The sequence below is a fragment of the Chlorella variabilis genome (assembly GCF_000147415.1).
Source record: "Chlorella variabilis unplaced genomic scaffold CHLNCscaffold_1, whole genome shotgun sequence".
NCBI lineage: Eukaryota > Viridiplantae > Chlorophyta > Trebouxiophyceae > Chlorellales > Chlorellaceae > Chlorella > Chlorella variabilis.
In genome coordinates, this window is record NW_005435087.1 from 259,285 (window position 1) to 277,081 (window position 17,797).

General features: G+C 63.6%; 7 protein-coding genes across 7 annotated transcripts in view; 3 read left to right on the forward strand and 4 right to left on the reverse strand.

Moving 5' to 3' along the window:
- Window positions 1-905, reverse strand: part of CHLNCDRAFT_132940 (hypothetical protein) — a gene marked incomplete at both ends in the record, with an annotated part of 11,775 nt that extends 10,870 nt beyond the window's left edge. The window contains 3 exons of the mRNA XM_005851948.1: window positions 146-542; window positions 709-757; window positions 860-905. Of these exons, the coding sequence (XP_005852010.1) occupies window positions 146-542; window positions 709-757; window positions 860-905 (492 nt within the window). The remainder of the gene's footprint in view (window positions 1-145; window positions 543-708; window positions 758-859) is intronic.
- Window positions 906-1,314: 409 nt separating this feature from the next.
- CHLNCDRAFT_132941 (hypothetical protein) lies at window positions 1,315-4,173 on the reverse strand (the record flags this gene model as incomplete). The annotated part of the gene is made up of 10 exons (XM_005851949.1): window positions 1,315-1,484; window positions 1,645-1,725; window positions 1,897-2,030; window positions 2,158-2,391; window positions 2,597-2,746; window positions 2,896-2,972; window positions 3,166-3,263; window positions 3,410-3,616; window positions 3,780-3,865; window positions 4,010-4,173. The coding sequence occupies 10 exons, from the start codon at window positions 4,171-4,173 to the stop codon at window positions 1,315-1,317; spliced, it is 1,401 nt and encodes a 466-aa protein (XP_005852011.1).
- A 3,325-nt stretch (window positions 4,174-7,498) lies between these two features.
- Window positions 7,499-9,268, reverse strand: CHLNCDRAFT_132943 (hypothetical protein; the record flags this gene model as incomplete). The annotated part of the gene is made up of 5 exons (XM_005851950.1): window positions 7,499-7,638; window positions 7,761-8,114; window positions 8,553-8,739; window positions 8,865-9,012; window positions 9,192-9,268. 5 exons carry the CDS (start codon window positions 9,266-9,268, stop codon window positions 7,499-7,501), a joined length of 906 nt encoding a protein of 301 aa, XP_005852012.1.
- A 959-nt stretch (window positions 9,269-10,227) lies between these two features.
- CHLNCDRAFT_132944 (hypothetical protein) lies at window positions 10,228-12,020 on the forward strand (the record flags this gene model as incomplete). The annotated part of the gene is made up of 6 exons (XM_005851620.1): window positions 10,228-10,500; window positions 10,667-10,867; window positions 10,955-11,196; window positions 11,345-11,570; window positions 11,672-11,877; window positions 12,002-12,020. 6 exons carry the CDS (start codon window positions 10,228-10,230, stop codon window positions 12,018-12,020), a joined length of 1,167 nt encoding a protein of 388 aa, XP_005851682.1.
- A 303-nt stretch (window positions 12,021-12,323) lies between these two features.
- On the forward strand, window positions 12,324-13,932 carry CHLNCDRAFT_59526 (hypothetical protein). Its single transcript, XM_005851621.1, has 6 exons — window positions 12,324-12,482; window positions 12,571-12,620; window positions 12,766-12,886; window positions 13,090-13,218; window positions 13,369-13,411; window positions 13,550-13,932. Exons 1-6 carry the CDS (start codon window positions 12,429-12,431, stop codon window positions 13,633-13,635), a joined length of 483 nt encoding a protein of 160 aa, XP_005851683.1. The 5' UTR covers window positions 12,324-12,428; the 3' UTR covers window positions 13,636-13,932.
- A 57-nt stretch (window positions 13,933-13,989) lies between these two features.
- On the reverse strand, window positions 13,990-16,210 carry CHLNCDRAFT_49348 (hypothetical protein; the record flags this gene model as incomplete). Its single annotated transcript, XM_005851951.1, has 9 exons — window positions 13,990-14,321; window positions 14,443-14,571; window positions 14,630-14,888; window positions 14,954-14,971; window positions 15,018-15,182; window positions 15,325-15,435; window positions 15,526-15,648; window positions 15,768-15,842; window positions 15,980-16,210. The coding sequence occupies 9 exons, from the start codon at window positions 16,208-16,210 to the stop codon at window positions 13,990-13,992; spliced, it is 1,443 nt and encodes a 480-aa protein (XP_005852013.1).
- Window positions 16,211-17,305: 1,095 nt separating this feature from the next.
- Window positions 17,306-17,797, forward strand: part of CHLNCDRAFT_132947 (expressed protein) — a gene marked incomplete at both ends in the record, with an annotated part of 1,257 nt that continues 765 nt past the window's right edge. Inside the window, 2 exons of the mRNA XM_005851622.1 lie at window positions 17,306-17,486; window positions 17,680-17,768. Coding sequence (XP_005851684.1) covers window positions 17,306-17,486; window positions 17,680-17,768 — 270 coding nt within the window. The remainder of the gene's footprint in view (window positions 17,487-17,679; window positions 17,769-17,797) is intronic.

Below are 17,797 nucleotides of genomic sequence, written 5' to 3' on the forward strand. Positions count from 1 at the left end.
GGAGGAGGATAGGATGGAGAGGAGGGCAGCGCCACCTTGGCCGTGCCGCACCCCCCGTGCTTGCTGCGATGCATCCGGTTGCTGCCTGATGCAGAGCACTCTCCAGTTGGTCTGGCGGCAGCATTGCACCCCTTGTATCACTCACATGTGTGTACAGCTTCTCCACACCGCTGAAGCCAGTCGCCCGCTCGTGGTGCTCCTTGATCACTCGGGGCAGCTCCTCGAGCGGCACCACGGGGCACCACCGCCACTCTCCGCTGCGCTTGACGCAGCGGCACAGGATGTCCTGACCGCCAGCGCCCTTCAGCACCTGGAAGAACTGCAGCACCTTCTTGCTGTAGTTCTTGGCGCCGCCCTGCACTGCCGCCCCCCCTCCCGCACCCCGCCGCCGCCGGCCTGAGGGCGCCTGCTGGTCGCCCTGCTTGATCCGGATGATGCCCTCTACATCTGACTTAGTGAGAAACACATTCTTGGCGCCGTTTTGGCGCCGTTCTAAGGCATAAAGGATGACAGGTTGGTTCATAATTTTAAATTTGCGGCAGCTGCGGGGTGCGGGAGGGGAGAAATAGAAGCCTTAGAGACTCTGAAAGGCGAAGGAAAGGGAGGGATCGCGGGAGAGAGCGTGCCTGATGAGCCAGACGAATCGGGGGAGGTGCCACATCAGCGGGCAACATGCAGTGGCGCTCACCTGTCGCGTATGGCACAAACCACAGGACGTGGAAGATGCATAGGAGCGCCATCATGAGGGGCAGGGCATCTGCAAGCGGAGCAGGACGGGTCGACGGCAGAAGGCGGCATGGTGGAGGGTGGGTAGTGGGTGGCGAACTGGGTTCGGAGCGCCCACCCTGCGTGCTCGTACCTGTGGCCGTGTGCCATCGCCGCTTGAACAGCTGCAGCTCCGGCATGGCTCCCAGCTGACGGTCCCACGCCTTCAAGCGCCTCGCAGGCGCCGCTCCCTGGGTGCAGTACCTATGTTGCGCTTTTCACTGGATTTGTGCGGCACTTCAAAGGATTCAGCCACCGGGTTTGCAGACGTTTACAGTATGCACGCGCCGCGCCCCACGGGCAGCGGCAAGAGTGGCCTAAGGCGCAGCAGATGGGTGTTCAAATGGCGGACTGGATGCAGGCGCGACGCTGGCTCGTCCCACACGAAGGCGCCACAGCCGCCCCGCTGGCGCCGCCAACCATGCTGCATTCTTCTCGCTCCACCGATAGTCCTATTACGCAAAGCTCGAGTAGAGCAACGGCTTGGCACCAGGTACTGTGACCATGAAATTCCAGCTGCAATGGTTCGCTGGGTGCCCAATGACGCTGTCAGAGCTCGCTGTGGGGAGGTTGCTGCGCCGTGTCGCCTATGCCAAACACCGCTCGGATCTTGGCCACATAGTCAGCCTTCTCCACGCACTCCTTGCACTTTTCCCCCCGTGACTCCAGAATCTGCTTCAGCTGCCCCACCCGCATCTTGGACAGGTCGTTGGCGGCATCTGCACGGGCCAGCAGTGGGCAAATGGTGCGCGCGCGCGTCTGTGTTGCCTGGTGGTGGAAAGTTTCGTGTGCGGGCGATAACTACGAACAGCTGAGGCTCGAGCCGCGATGCCACCGCTGCGACGCTGATCAGCTGCACCCCAGCCAGTGTGAGCTCACCTATCTTGATGGCCGCGGCGCAGGCCTTGCCCGAGTAGAACTGGTTGAGGAAGCGGGAGAGCTTGGTGGATTTCATCTCGCCTGCAAACCGGCAGGGCGTGTATGTGTGTGTGTGTGTGCTGGTTTGGGTGGTGGGACAAACCAGGCAGCCTATGGAAGTCAGGATGCAGTCAAAACAACGAAACGCAGTGTGGTCTGCGGCTTGCCCTTGCAGGCGGCAGGCTGGAGACAACGCGGCCACAACCAGCTCACCCTCGTATTTCACGACGACGTCCTTGTTGCCGCCGCAGATGACCAGCAGGGTGGGGTACTTGCTGACCCCAAACTCCCGGCTGATCTCCGCGTTGGAGCGCAGCGCCTCGCCAAACGCAATCTTGCCCTTGTACCTGCGGCAGTGGAAGGAGCGAGGGCAATGCAAAATGCTGGCGGCACAAGGCATCTGCGCAGCAGAAGAGCGCCTGGTGGCAGCACGCCAAACCCCAGCACGAGCCCAGCCCTCGCCCCACAACCCACCGAAGCGCCAGGCTCTTGTACAGGGCGCTCGTCTCGCTCTTGTCGCTGAGCAGCAGCGCGCAGACGCCCCACTTGCTGCTGCCGCCGCCCGTGCCGCTGGTACACTGCCGCAGGAAGTCGGCCAGGTGCTGCTGCTTGTTCACGGTCTTGATGTGCTTGGGCAGCAGGCCCAGCGCCCAGTCCTTGAGGTGCCGCGCCGACCGGTCGCCCTTGTACTCGTGCAAGTGGCCGCCGCTGCATGGGGAGGCCACGGGGCAGAGGCGCACAGGCAGCGGAGAGAGCTTGGCACAGAGCAGCACAGGGACGTGGAAGGCGCGCGACAAGCCGCGAAACCATGGCCCAGCGGGCGGTGCGGGGCGAGAGCCCCGGTGGGCATTGGCAGCAGCATCAGTAGCAGAAGGCGAAGAGCAAACGGCCTTCCAGCAGGGCAGCTGCCCACCTGAAGGCCTTGATGGTTGGGTAGCCGCGCACACCCTGCTCCTGGCAAAGCGCCTGCTGCTGCTCGCAGTTGACCGCCGCCACCTTGGCCACGCCGTGCAGCGCCTCGGCCACCTTGCGCCACTTGGGCGCCAGCTGGCGGCAGTGCCCGCTGCGGCAGGGCGGCGGCAGGGCGGCGCAAGGTGCATCAGAGGTCGCAGCATGGGCGGTCGAGGGCTGCCCAGGCGCAGCGGGATGCCAGTTTGCACAGGAAGGCGGCGGCTCGCAGCACGATCAGCTCACGACTCCGGCCCAGCTCACCACCAGGGCGCGTAAAACTCGATCAACCAGATCCAGCCGTCGCCGTCGCCCTCTGGGAACGTGTCCTCAGTCAGGTCCTGCCAGGAGCAGGCAGGCAGCACCATCAGCAGCAGGACAGGCTCTGGGGCTGGCAGGCAGCGCCACCAGCAGCAGGACAGGCTCTGGGGGCTGGCAGGCAGCGATCTTTGATACGGGATGCAATGAAAACACAGGGAGAGAGTGGCCGCAAGGGGGTACATGCATCCAACCGGCAACCAAGACCGTCCTCACCTGCACAAAGGCATCGTTGTCGTAGAGTCCTGCGGTCTCATGCCGCCGCCCACCGCCGCCGTGCTGCCCGCCGTGGCCGCCGCCCATGCCGCCAAAGCCTGCGCCAGGGAAGGTGGCGTGTGGCCACCAGGGCTGCTGGCAGCATACAAGCACGCAGGCTCCAGCCCTGACAGCGCCACTGCGTAATTAACTGCCACGCAGCAGCAGGAGAGCAGCCAGGCAGCGCTCCAGGCTGCCGCCGCACCTCCGCCCATGCCGCCGCCGCCTCCTCCAAACTGGAAGTGCATGCGCTGGCCGCCGCCGCCGCCCATGCCGCCAAACACGGTTTCGAAGATGTTGAAAGCGTCGCCGTGCTGGAAGTGGAAGTTTCCGCCAGGGCCGCCGCCGCCCTGCTGCTGCTGGTTCAGGCCCTGCTCGCCGTACCGGTCGTAAATCTGCCGCTTCTCAGAGTCTGCAGCGGTGGCAGCAGCAGCGGGGCAGCAGCGTTGAGGCAGCAGCAGGCAAGCAGGTAGTAGCGCATGCCTGCACACTAGCAGTGCAATCCCCATGCATTCCCAATGCCAGCAGCTGAGGAAGCCAGGCGGGCTGGCGGTCAAGCCTTCGCCTACACGCACCCGACAGGACCTCGTATGCTGCCGCCACCTCGCGGAACCGCTCCTCCGCATCCGGTTTATCAGGGTTCCGGTCAGGATGGTACCGCCTGCAGGCAGGGCCACCACGGGTGTGTGTGTGCGGCGACTGGCCAGGCAGCAGCAGCCATTCCAGAAACGCTACGGCTGGCACAGGACCAGACGGCGGCCCTGGTGCCTGCTGCGCTACGATTGCGAGCGGCAGCGGGGCTCACAGCGCCGCTCGTCGGTACGCCTTCTGGATGGTCCGCTCGTCGGCATCGGGAGAAACACCCAGGTGGTCGTAATACTTTGTGTCGCGCACGGCGGCCACTGCCGCCGCCGCCGCCAGCAGCAGCAGGCTGCTGCCCAGCCGCCGGCCCAAGCAGGAGCGCCCCATTTGTCAGGATCAGCCGACTAACGGCAGAAAGCGAGCCGCAAGAGGGGGTGGGACGCGGGAGGCGGCCCGCCTATCGGGGGTGCGCAGCAGGCCTGAGAGGCACCAAGGGATGAAGGCCGCGATGCCAGCTGACGATTGTTGGATCGTTTCTTCTTCCTGCTCTGCTTTTCGCCGAAGTGAGCTGTCATGCGTACTGCATTGTACAGGCGGCGTGCGGGTGGGGGCCTTCCGCGTCGTGCGCTGGACACCCCTTTCACTTGCCACTTGTTCTGGCCTGCCACGATGGTCATGGTCCTACCTCGGCAGCCACAGCCGGTAACGCTGAGCGAATTGACGGGAGGAGCGGCTGCCAGTGGCCTGCCGCCCGGCAGGACGCGCCGTTCGCGACGCCGCCTGGGTGCACAACCACAGGAGCTTGTGTTGGAGTTCCCGCTGCACTGTTGCGGTAATACTGTTTCCTGTATGAGCTTGTTGGCCATAGTTCCTGTGTTGAATCATGATTGAACATGCTGGACATGCACTCGGGCTTGAACGCACTCCGACAGGGCGCTCCCGGCCTGTGCCAATCAATGATCGCCTGAATGATGTGGTTCCACTCATTAGGGAGGCAGAGAGAAAGTCCGAGAGTGGAAAAGGGGCGGGCTCTCCAAGAAACTCACCTGGCATTGCTGGCAAACTTTGCTCCATCGCAAGCTGCTCTGCCCGTGTCTCTCTCTAGTCTGCTCCGTTGATCGCGCACCCCTACCCCGTGGGCACAAGAGTCTCGCCCTGTTCGAGAGGCCCTCAGGTGCGGCCTGGCTTGCTCGTCAGGTGCAGCGGGTGCCGTGGGAGTGAATGCGCACGCGAACAGGGCTGCTCCCGTGCGCACCGGTGGCAGCAGCATGCGGCGGCACCAGCTGCCCCGCCGCCAGGCCGACTCATCGAAGCCGGCCGTGCTGCAGGTAGCCTAGCCCACCATGACGAAGCGGGTGCTGTGCCTGTTTGATGTGGATGGCACACTTACCGTGGCCCGCAAGGTTTGTGCAGCTGATCGTGCCAGTCACATGTGGGCCGAGACTGGCAGCAACCTACCGTCCTGTCGATGTTGCAATGGCCTAAACATGCCTCACGTGTCGTGTTTCCATTGATGCCTCGCCGGCCGCCTGCAGGAGGTGGAGCAGAAAATGCTGGACGAGATGCAGCGGCTGCGGCAGGTGGGCTGCTGGCGCATGTTTGACCTGGCACATTGAGGCGCCGGCTAGTGCGGCTTAGCCCTCCTGGCTGCCTTCTGCTGCTCATCTTGCCACTTTCCCTGCCGCTCACCCCCGCAGCTGGTCACAATCGGCACGGTGGGCGGCTCCGACCTGGTGAAGCAGATGGAGCAGCTGGGCAAGAATGGTGCGCCCTGCCGCCGTGCACGGGCCTGCGCGCTCTCGCCTGCCCGCCCCTCCGTGCCCCAGCCCCACAGTACGCCGCATCGCATCCTTCCTGTCCGCAGTGCTGCAGCAGTACGACTACGTGTTCTCGGAGAATGGTCTGGTGGCCTACAAAAAGGGCGAGCTGCTGGCGGTGCAGGTCGGTGGTGGGTGGCATGAGGAGGCAGGGCAGTGCTGGGCTGCTGCAGTCTTGTGCTCGACGTCGTGTGTCTTCACGACCGTGTGTCGCTCGTGCCCGCCTGAACGCACTCGCTGCTTGCCTGCCGTGGTGCAGAGCATCAGCAAGCACCTAGGAGAGGACAACCTGAAGGAGTTCATCAACTTTTGCCTCAAGTACCTGGCAGGTGCGGGGTAATAACGGCAGAATTGGCAGTACCAAGAGGCCGGCAGTACCAAGAGTGCTGGCATTCCCTTCGTCTGCTCGCCTGCCCGGACCCAACATCACAACCATGCATGCAGACATCGACATCCCCCTCAAGCGTGGTACCTTCATCGAGTTCCGCAACGGCATGCTCAACGTGTCGCCCATCGGGCGCAACTGCAGCCAGGAGGAGCGGGATGCCTTTGAGAAGTTCGACCTGGCCAACGGCATCAGGTGCGGGGGAGGGGGGCCTGGGGGTCGATCCAGATGCGGTGTGGCGTGAAAGGAATGTTAGGATGGGGCGCTCCTGGGCCGTGTGCAAGCGAGCCTGGCCGAGTTCAAGGGCAGGGCGCCACCCCTGCGCTGGTCTCCCCCTCGCGCCCTGCCCACTTCCGTTCTCATGCATCCTCGCTGCCTGCCTCCCTGCCTCCTTCCTCCGACAGGGCCAAGTTTGTGGACGCGCTGCGCGAGCGCTTTGCCCACCTCGACCTCACCTTCTCCATTGGCGGCCAGATCTCCTTTGACGTCTTCCCGCGGGTGCGTGCTGTCTGTTTGTCTGTTGCAACCATAAGGAGCAAGGAAATGCTGCATGCTGTGGGCACCTGCCACGCTGTGATCGTGTGGTTGCAGCCCCGGCAGTTGGGTGCCTGCTCGGGTGCAGGCCGGCTGCAGCAAGGCACCCATGGGCGATGCCGGCGGCAGCCTCGTTGTAGCAGCAGGGCACTGGCCTGGCCGGTTGGTTGGCCCAGCTTCTTTGGCCCAGTGTTTCACATCACCCCCCGCCGCAGGGCTGGGACAAGACCTACTGCCTGCGGTTTGTGAAGGAGGACTTTGATGAGATCCACTTCTTTGGGGACAAGACCTTCCAGGTGGGTGGCCGCTGGTTTGACCTGGTTTGAGCCTCTAGTCTGGGATTCCAGAGCACTCAGAGTGGTAGGTGGCTGGCGCACAGCCATCGTGATGCCGTGTCCCACCTTGCCCGTTCGCATTGGCCCTGCCGCTGGGCCGGCCCAAGGCGCTTCATGCACGTGCCGCCAGCCCCTGCCCACTGCCCCTGCCCCCGCAACCAGCCGTTTCTCCCGCTGGTCTCTGCCCATCCCTGCAGGGCGGCAACGATTACGAGATTTTTGTGTCGGAGGACACAGTGGGGCACACCGTGACGGGGCCCGATGACACCATCCGCCAGCTGCAGGAGCTCTTCCCCTCCGCGTGACGGCGGCGCCGGCAGCCCAGCGTACCGTGGCCGGCGGCCCTGGCTGCTTGATCATTGGGGACCGCATCGAGGCGCGCAGCAGCATTCCTTTACTGTCCACTGTTATTGCCGCAGCACTTTTATGGTGTAAGTTTTGTATTCATCAACAAAGCGCCGCCGCCGCTGTTGTTTGAACCCAGGATACAGCTCAGCATCATGCCGGCCCAATTGAGGGGGTGCTGGCACGCATCTGGGCTGCCCTCAATGCGAGACACAACTATAATGTACGCTTACAACCAGAATCAGTTTGAAGAAGGATTAACGGCATGCAACAGGAGGGCGGCTCGCGGCCTGCTGCTAGCTGGGCGCTGCCGCCGCCGCCTCCAGCGCCTGCTGCAACAGCCCCCGCACCTCCCTGCTGCGCTGTTTAGCCGCCTCTATGCACTCCAGCATCCGCTCCCGGCTGAGTGTGGCGGATCCCCCCGCCTTGTAAAACCCTGCGGCAGCAGCGGCAGCAACAGCAGCAGCGCGAGAGTGAGCAGCGGCAGAGCAATGCGTCAGACGCAAGCAAGCGGAACCCCCACAACCCCCACAGCCTGCCAGAAGCAGCCACCCTCACCCAGGATGTCGCCGCTCTCATCCACTGTAGTCGTCATCGCCGCCTCCAAGAGCGGCTCTTCCTCTGCTGTAGGGTCAACCAGCAACCGATCGCGGTACAGGCCGCAGGTCAGGCTGACTGGATGGCACGCCAGCAGCAGCGGCCGCCGCTGATGCCCTTGCGGCTGCTGCTGCAGCGCCGTCGCCGCACCATCCGCAGCGCCCTGCTGCCGCTGCGCGCCTGCTGCTCCTGCCGCTGCTGCATCTGCCGGCGCTTTCTGGATACGCCCAGTGTCGTCTACCGCAACGGCGTGCAGACGCAGGCTGGACAGCGCGGCCAGCACAGCCAGCAGGCAGGCATCGTGCAGTGAACCGTCTGCAGCCATGAAGCACGGAACAGGGCACGGGCAGAGCAGGGCAGCGGCAGTGGGTGGAGAGAGGGAGCAGCAGGAAGCAGCAGCATGCGCAGGGTTTCACAGAATGAGCACCAAAGGTGGGGAGCAATGAAGCGTGGGGTGTATCTGGGAATCCGCGCCGGCCCCGACCGCAGACCGCGGCATCCGGGCACAGCAGGCGCGCTACCCAATCCACTCTGGGCGGCGTTCAGTGTTGCGCCGTGCCATGGGTGAGGGCAGGCGAACGACTCTAGTAGACCGCCGGTGCGCACGCAGGGCTGGGCAGCACGGCATGAAACACTGCTGGCAAACCGGCCAATCAGGCACCCGCTCTTTGACGCCACATTGCTGCTCGCATCCAGGCAGCAGCCAGCTCGCATCCCAGCAGCAGCAGCCTCATGCTCCATGCCCGCACCCACCTGCATCAAGCACATACACATCCACATACACCGCCCAGGCCGCCTTGCCGGGGTCGATGCACAGCTGGCGGCGGTCCACCACACCCGCTCCCTCCAGCAAGCTGCTCAGCTGCTCGGTCAGCACCGCCGCCGCTTCGGATGGCCGCCCCGGCCTCGTGTCTGCTGAACACAGCGGCGCCAGCTCTACCTGTGTGCATGCGTATGGCAGCCAGCATTGGACGACGCATTCGGCGTGACGGAGGCGCCGGCCACGGCCCCACCTGCTGCGCATCAGGCAGGCCCAAGGCCCCCAGCCTCCACCCCGCACCGCACCTGCAGCGCCAGGCGCCCCTCCTCGGGTGTGTCTGCTGACGCTGGCATCACTTCGCACTTGATGCCAGCCAGCGCTGCGGTGCTGCCAACCTTGACCAGCGCCGAGGCATCGGCGGTGGACACCACACCGAGCCCGATCGAGGTGGGCCTGCAGAGAGCGAAGCGGGGCATGTGATGGAGCTGAGGCTGAGGATGAGCCACCACGCAGGCAGAAGCACAGAAGCAAACCCTGACCCTGCTACGGATGGAGCGGGCTAGGCACGGCCGCCGGCTTGCCTGGGCAGTGCCAGAGGACGGCCGTCGGGGCGCACGCCCTGCTCGATGAACTTTGCCAGGTATTGATCGGGATACAGGCGCTTGAAGCTGTCGGCTTGCAGCTCAGCGGACGAGACTGCCGCCGCCATTGCGAGCCGAGCGGGAGCTCACGTCACGAGTTCTGGGGCTGCGGACTGGGGAGGCTCCGCTGTTCACAAAGCTTGCCGCTTGCCTGCAATGAACAGGCCCAACGCTTCAGCTGTCGCGGCACCATGCAGCACGCGAGCGGCAGAGGCGGCGGCAGGAGCGGCGGTGCTGCATCAGGCGGCCGCTCACCAGATCGAACAATTTCGCTGCACAGCTCCACGCGGCTGTGCAACCCCGCCTCTGCACGCAAGACGAGCAAGGTGAGGCTGCAAAGTTGCATGCGGCCCCCACGGCACGCAGCCAGCCCTATTGTGTTCTTCAGTTTCGATGGCAGGCTGCCTGCTTACGATGGTGGGCCAGACACGCTCCCTCCAATCAAGTTGATGATTAGAGCAAACAAGGGGAAAGAGGAGCAAACCAGAGGCTACCTTGGCGCTATAGAGTGGTACGATGCTGGATGAAACGATGCAATCGTTGAGTTGCGGCATGCCAAAGAGACCCGCCCACACAGCGTCCACATTGGCGGGAGCGGGACGTCATGCCCTGATGACCGATCCGTTCCCCAACCTCACAGTTGTGCTGGTTGCTGCCCATGGTATGCGCAAACATAGCTATTGGTGCGCTGGACTGTGCAGTGTGGCGTACTGGCCGCCCTGGCTGCACCGCGGTGTCTGCAGTAATTGTTACAGACCGCTGCGGCGGCAGTGTGAGAAAAGTGAGCAGCCCAACCTCATCAAAGACCCTGCTGCAAGCTGCAACTGAACAAGCAATGCAATTCCTCTCAAAGTAGATGGCGGTGATCGCCTAGTGCCGCATACCGCCAGCTGGCCAAGTCCCGCCCAAGTCCCGCCGCTCTATAAATGCCTGTAAGGACAGCCACTGCGTCTTCTGAGCTCCACACCCACATCTCTTGCCCACTTCAAGCCGCCTAACGCACGTTATTGAAGCTGCATACAATGCCATGGTCTCCAACGAGAGCGAAAGGCGCGCCGCCAGCGAGGGGCGTGCCAGCGACGATGAGGAGAACGCGCCGTTGATATCAGATGGACCGCAGCAGCAGGGCGAGGCATGCGGCGCCGCCGCCAGGGAAGGAGGTTCAGCCAGTATTACCGCACCCAGCGGCCCGCCAGTCTGGCGCCGCCCGCTGGCAGCATTGTGGGACAACGGGGTGGCCTGCGGGGTGGTATCCTCGCTCTCATTCACCCTGGCTTCAACCCTGGTGAAATTGGTGCAGGTGTGTTGGGAAATTGGGAAATTAGGATGCACGTGCCACCCTGCTTTGCGGCAGCGTGTGATGATATCTGTTATTGCAGCATGCGATTCAGTTGGGTGTCCTCCAGCGGCGCATCGCCACCCCACTATGATCGTAGCGTGGGATGATTTGTTTTGTGTTTTTGCAGCATGCAATTCCGGTGTTTGAAATCATATTGTGCCGAGCACTCTTTGCGGGGGTGACCACTGTGCTGAGCTGCCGGGCCAAGGGCCTTCCCATATTCGGCAGCACCGCGCCCCTGCCCATCAAGCTGGCCCGCGGCATTGTGGGCGCTACTGCTATGATCTGCTGTTACGAGAGCATTGTCAGGCTGCCCCTGAGCGACTCGGTGAGGGGGCGCTGGTGCATTGGCTGGCCCCAACCAGCCCTGCGCAGCCAGTCCTGCCTCAACTCCCATCCCTCCCAATCGTCGCAGACCGTGATTTTCTTCCTCAGTCCAGCCTTCACGGCCATTTTGGGCTACCTGCTCCTGGGCGAGAAGTTTGGCTGGCTGACGGCGGCGGGGTGCAGCGCTAGCCTAGGAGGCGTGGTGATGGTGGCGCAGCCGGGGTCCGCGGCTGTGGACTGGAGTCGCCAGCGCTTGCTTGGCATGGTGTTTGGTTTTGCCGGCGCGGTGCTGGCTGCCGGTGCCTACATCTGCATCCGCCAGATCGGCAAGTGAGTGGCCTCGTCAGGGTGTTTGCTGTGATCCGTAAGAGCTGCCGCTGTGTTTGGACGCGGTGGGCGCGTGGGCCTGGTTTTGTCGTGTGTGAAGATCTCTGCAACAAATTTCTCTCACATTTCCCCTCTTTGCATAACGATGCAGGCGGGAGCACCCTCTCACTATCGCAATGTACTTCCACACCTTTTCGTTCCTGGGCAGCGTGGTGCCGCTCTGCCTGGGCTACCCGCAGCCCGCGGTGCTGCCCTCTCCGGTCCAGGCAGTGCTGCTGCTGCTGCTGGCGGCCTGCTCCTTCACAGCCAACCTGCTCGTCAACCGAGCTTTCCAGATTGAGCTGGCGGCCAAGGCGAGCGCGGTGAACTTCAGTCAGGTGGGGAAGAAACACAAAGGCACTGGTGCTGCGGATTCGTTGCTGCATTACTTGCAAGCAAGGCAGACTCTCACGGGGATGCTCCCCACCGCTGCCTGCAGGTCATCTTTGCCTGGACGATAGGCACAGTTTTCTTCGACGACCCCTTGACGGTGTTGTCAGTTGTAGGCACATGCCTGATTGCGACGGGAGTGATTGTGGTGAATCTGGACAAGATGGGACAGAAGCATCAGTTGGGAACCACCTCGGACGCAGCAGGCGGCGCGGACAAGGACACAAGCCAGCAGCAGGAGCAGAGCAGGGGCTGGTGGTGGCAGCAGTGGTGGCAGGGGAGGGAGCAGGCGGGCGGCAAGCCAGTGGCAGACCACCGAGGCATGCTCAAAGCAAAGACAAGTTTCAAGATGGAGCTGCCGCTACATGTTGCAGCACAGGTCGGCAGCCGCGGCGTAATGCGCAGCGGCGGGAGTGGGCCCCCAACTGGCGGCGTGCCGCTGCAACCGCTGCCAGCTGAACGGGCAGCGTAGCGCTTTGCTGTGCATATTTCTCCCATTTGTTCTGTTCTCCTACCGATTGTCAAATTCTTCCTCTCGGCCCCATTCTTTGCAACCTTGTTACCATTGCATTTATTTTGCGATCCATCACGAGCACGCCAATCTCGCTCTGATGATCTGAAGTTGTCCCCCCGCCTGCTGGGGCCGCTGCGGTGGCGGGGACGGAGGCGGGGGAGGCAACCCATCCGAAGCAGTGCCGACAGTTTTTTTCAGTGATCCAGGTGGCTGCTTCTACGTTTTGGCAACTGACTTGCATCCGCCGAGCGAACAGCTCTTGGGAAGCCATCACCTGGGAGAGGCGTTGGCAATGGCTGGAGTGGCTCGCAGCAGGCTGGCGGAGGAGCGCAAGGCGTGGAGAAAGGTGAGGAGCCGCCCGTCCTGCGTTTGAGCATTCACTTGGAACCAGGAGCTTGGAATCGGAAGGCTGGGCGTGCCCTTGCTGCCTGCAGGACAAGCCGTTTGGATTTCACGCGCGACCGGAGCTGAATGAAGAGACGGGGTGGGTGCCGCCGCCGCCTGCCACTGCCGCCCTGCCGCCGCTGCCGGCTCCGTTTCCAACTCGCTATCAAGCCGCTGTCTGGCATGCGCATTGCAGCAGCGGCCTGAGCCGCGGCCTATCTGCGCTGAACTACCTGCTGCTGCAGGGAGACCAACATGATGCGGTGGAAGTGCTACATCCCCGGCAAGGAGGACACCATCTGGCAGGGCGGCTTCTACCCGCTGACCATGGAATTCACAGAGGACTACCCCGCCAAGCCGCCAAAGGTTGCTCCTGGGGTGTCTGGGGTGTCTTGTTCAATAAGGGGACGGCGGGATGTGGCTGGACCTGCAGGGGGCTGTGTGTTGTGGACGCGGGTGCCATGCATGTGCCTGCTGCGAAAATGCAACACAGTGGCTGGGCCTGCCCCTGGCATTACCCACCTAGCATTCACAATTTGGGTTTGTGCGCATGGCCTTCCCCACTGCAGTGCAAGCTGCCGGCCGGCTTTTTCCACCCCAACATCTACCCTAGTGGCACCGTCTGCCTCTCCATCCTTAATGAGGACGAGGGCTGGCGGCCATCCATCACAGTGAAGCAGATCCTGCTGGGCATCCAGGTGCGGATTCATTGTGGGATGCACAGGCAGCGAGGGTGGTGTGGAGTTGGTGATGAGGAGGTCGGGTAAGGTTGGCGAGCTGGGGCAGGGCGGCAGGCAACAGAGAAGCCAGCCCATGAGCTGACCCCCTGCTCCCATGCCTGCCTGCAGGAGCTGCTAGACAACCCCAACCCTTTGTCACCCGCGCAATCAGGTGCGGCGACCTGCATGCACCCATGCCAGACCTGCTTCCTGCGGCTGCTCCATGCATATCATTGCATGCGGCCCTGGAGGGAAGGGTGTTCCTGAATTTCCTGTGATCATGATCCCCGTGTGCTGCTTCTTTCTGTAGATGCGTTTGTGATGTTCCAGCAGCGGCTAGAGGAGTATAAAAAGCGGGTGAAGCAGGAGGCAGCCAAGTACCCGCCGCCAGTCTAATTCGCTGATGGGGCTTGTCAACAACACTTGGGCATTGTCCCGCGGCCGACCTTGACAGCCACGGGCGCCTCGCACCGGGCGCCAGCCAGATTGCCTGGTGCAAAAGTGAGCCAGCGTCTCGCCAGGCGCGGCCAAGTGCTGGCCGCGTCAGCCGCTGCTGGCGCCTTGGGGAGTACTCATCACAGCAGCAGCCACAGCTGCAGCCTAGGCAGCTCAGGACTTAATTTAACTGCAGGACAGATTTAGACAACCTGACGCACCGAGGTCGACATGGTCAACCAGCGCTGTAACCAATTACTTCAGTCATCCCAGCTCTGGGGCTCCGCAGCTGGGGATTCCCAGCTGCTGCCTAAATCATAATCCAGTCCCAGCGCTGGCGACGCGCTGGATCGTCTGCTTTAGCGCTGGCATCTGGTTGATTAGATCCAGTCCCAGCGAGCGCAGCCCAGCCACGGGCCCCTCCTGCATGGTCCAAATGGAGGGCAGCAACATTAGGTGCTGGGTGGTCAGCGCTGCATGGCTGGCTGCCAAGTCTGCTGGCGTGCCAAAAAGCCTGCTTGCCTGAGGGCCAAACACGACTTTGATGGCCTCCATGGCAGCAATCATGGCTGAGTTGACTTTCTTCTGCGGCTGCTCATACTGCTGCTCCAGCATGGCCGCGCTGCCAATGTCCTGCCCAGACTCGACTGCAGCACACAGGGCCAACAGCAGTGGGGTGCAGCCAGGGTACCTGCCCGCGCCGGCATGCTACCTGCACAAAGCATTGCTGCCAAGTGCTGACCACAGAAGCAGGCAGCAGCAGCCGACCTGCGGTAGCTATGGCGGCAGCCAGCACGCGTGCGTCCCCAAACCCGAGGTTCAAGCCCTGCCCCGCCAGTGGATGGATGCCATGGGCCGCGTCGCCAATTAGGGCCACCCGCGGCCGCACGTACCGACCTGGAACCGGGTCAGGGAGGCATGCTCAGCGGCACTGCGCTTCGATCCGCACAAGCACCCGTAGCCCCGCCTTTCCTGCCCTGCAAGCTGCGCTTGCCTGCATGCTGCAGCATCAGCGGGAACGACTTGGGCGCGTCCCCCACGACATCCGTCACGGCAGGCGGCTCCACAAAGCGGCTGCTGCGTGCAGGCGCCAGAACGCCGCCAAGCAGCTCCCCCAGCGGCGGCCGGGGCGGGTAGTTGGGGCCGGAGGTGAGAGCGTCTGTGATGGCAGCAGCCAGCTCGTGCCGCGGCAGCGCCTCCAGTCGTGCCGCCATCTGCACCGCAGGCCGCCAAGCAGCAGCATTGGCCAGGCGGGCGTTGGAAGGAGCGCCTAGCTGACTGTCGCTTTGCTGGCGAGCTGCACAGTGCAGACAAAAACAGGAAAGGGCCGGGCGGGGGCGCACCTCGGGCGGGCAGCTCCACACCACGCTGCTGAAGCCGCCGCGGACCGGCAGCAGCGCCAGCGGGCCGGTGGGCAGGAAGCGCTGGTGCGCGGTCTGGTTGGGCCAGGCGGTGGCCACTGTTGCCACCAACCCTCGCTGCTGGTAGTCTCGCCCGGTGGTCCGGATCTGGGTGTTGGGAAACAGTAGAGGGAGTGGCACAAGTCGGTGGCGCGCCAAACTGCTGCCCTGTTGCCCCATCTGCACACCATCTGCCTGCCACCACATACAGCTTGATTCCAGGCTGCCACCATCATGGCGGTTGCCTTACCTGCGCCCACTGCCGCACGCGGCTGCCGCGGCCGTCAGCGCCCACCAGCAGCCTTGTGTGCAGGCTGCCGCCGCCCTCCAGCTCCAGCCGCACTAGCGAACCGCCGTCCAGCTGCGAGGAGGCAGGTGTCGCACGGGGCAAATGTGTAGATGCTGGCTGGTTGGGATGTGGCAGCGGTGCTTAGCAGCGCAGCAGGCTCACCTGCGCCACGGGGCTGTAGGGTGGAAGCTCGGCCGCGGTGACGCTTGAAGGCATTAATCGCTGCACAGCTGAGTGGGCCTTCAGCCGCTCGTGCAGGGCCGCCACAAGCAGTCGATTCTCAACCTGCAGCCAGCATCGCAATGAGAAGGTGCAGCTGGGTGTGCCTGCATCGCTCAACAGGCAGGAACACCTAAAAGGACACCAAAGCTGGCATGCCCGTGCAAGCTCTCGCACAAGCTCACCACAAAGCCCATGGCGTCGGCGCCCACAGCAGCGGCATCGTACCGCACAAACCCGTTGCCACCGGTATCCCAGACCTGCAGCAGCACCACACAGGCTGGTACAGGTGTGTGGCGATGCCGGCTGCGAACGTATGAGACGGGCGCAGTGCCACACACATACACAAGCAGCCCGTCAGACAACAGTTCACTGTTCTGCCCGTACACAGCACAACCTGCATGTCGACAAACGGCGCCGCTGCCGGCGCCAGCGAGCGCCAGGCCCCCACGCTGTGCAGCAGCGCGATGCTGGCCGGGGTCAGCGTGGACACGCGGATGTCGGCGTGGAGCGGCAGCTGGTCGGGAAGGGCGACGGGCGGCTGGCGGTCGAGCAGCGCGATGTGCAGGTGCTTCGTGAGCGGGTTGGCATCTGCACGAATTGATGGGAAGCTCAAGTATGAGGCCATGGATGGGTGTGCATGCAGGATGCCAGGTCATGCTGCTGCCCACAGCAGTGGGACGAGAGCGATCAGCAACCTCTGGACAAGCGGCGGGGGCGGGCGGGTGGCTCACTTAAGGCCGCGGCCAGGGCGGCTCCCACCATCCCTCCTCCCAGGATGGCTACATCGACAACCTGCGGCGTCCCGACTGAGCTGAGGGCTCTGCGAAGAAGTGCCATGTCGCCTGCTTGCGAGCTGCGAAACGAACGAGGTCGAGAAGAGGCCCCAAGCGCTGGCTGCAGTGATCACGCCATCGCTTGCTGCTCCAGGACACGGAACTGCATGCTAGACATTGACGCAGTGGCGCCAGCTGGGCGTCATGGCGCCATGGCGACGGCCAGGATCGCCTAGTTTCTCCCCCCGATGGATGAGACGAAACGCAGTGTTACCACACAATCTTGTCAAATCCATCATTCCACTCCTGAACGCTCGAACCTCTCCTGAACGCTACCAACCCGAGCCGGCCGCCCGCCACCGCCTTGGTGCTGGCACCAGCAGCCCGCAGGTAGACCATTGATGAAGGAACTTATCACTCATATTATCAGCCATGAATTTCGGTGTCTGCCCCATGATGACCCCATGATTTTGGGCACTAGACCGCTTGGGGCCCCAGCACGGCGGGATGGCTATGGTCAACAGGTGTCGGGAGCGAGCGCCCCAGCTGCCATGCGTCCTTGTGTGGCCTGCTGAAGAACTGGGCAATAAATGGGGGCTTCTTTGGGCCCTCCAAAAATCGTGCTGTCGTGCTCGGCTGCAGCTGAGCCGGGACAATCCCGTTCCGCAACAATCCCGGTTCTAAGCAAACCCAGGCAACCCAACCCAGGCACAGCCGTGCACCCTAGAGAGTTCCTGCTAGGTGGGGTGCCGCCGCTCACCCCGCCAGCGATTGCAGCGCCGATCACCACCCACCGCCTGCTCCCTGGCCGCGCCCCTGTTTGGGTTCAGGCCCCCTGCCCCCAGCTCCTGAGTGCCGCCGATGCTATCCCTTCCGACACCGCCCCTCGTCACGCAGCTCCCTGCCGTCCTGCCCCACCCCTCTGGCCGCCGCAGATCAGCGTTGCCATGCAGACGATCGTGGCGACATCACGGCCGGTGCCCTGCCCCGCCGCCGCTGCGCCCCGCCCGCGGGGCCCCGCGCTCCGCGCCGCAGCGCGCCCCTCGGTCCGCACTCGCTCGCTGGTCAGCGATGTGGGCAAGTACTTGAGCGAGGCAGCCAGCCAGATTTTCCACCCGCAGGCCGACAGTGAGTGCTACGTGCCGCTAGGGTCCCTCGCTCCTCTTTTGGCCGCTCGGTGCTTTCGTCCGCTCGTCTCGACGCTGCCATAGCCGCAAGGGCTGCCTCAGCAGCAGCGTGATGTGTGTGCAGGCCGGCTCATCTTGCTCCATGCTACGTTGCTGTGACATCATCCCTGCTGCCCCCGCTCCCTGCCCCGCAGATGTGCCCTGGGAGTCTTCCAGCCAGAGCTTCACCGGCAAGATCGTGCATCATGAGGAGACGGCGCGGCTGCAGGCACTGAAGCAGGCGGTCGACAGCGCAGTCAAGCAGATTGAGAG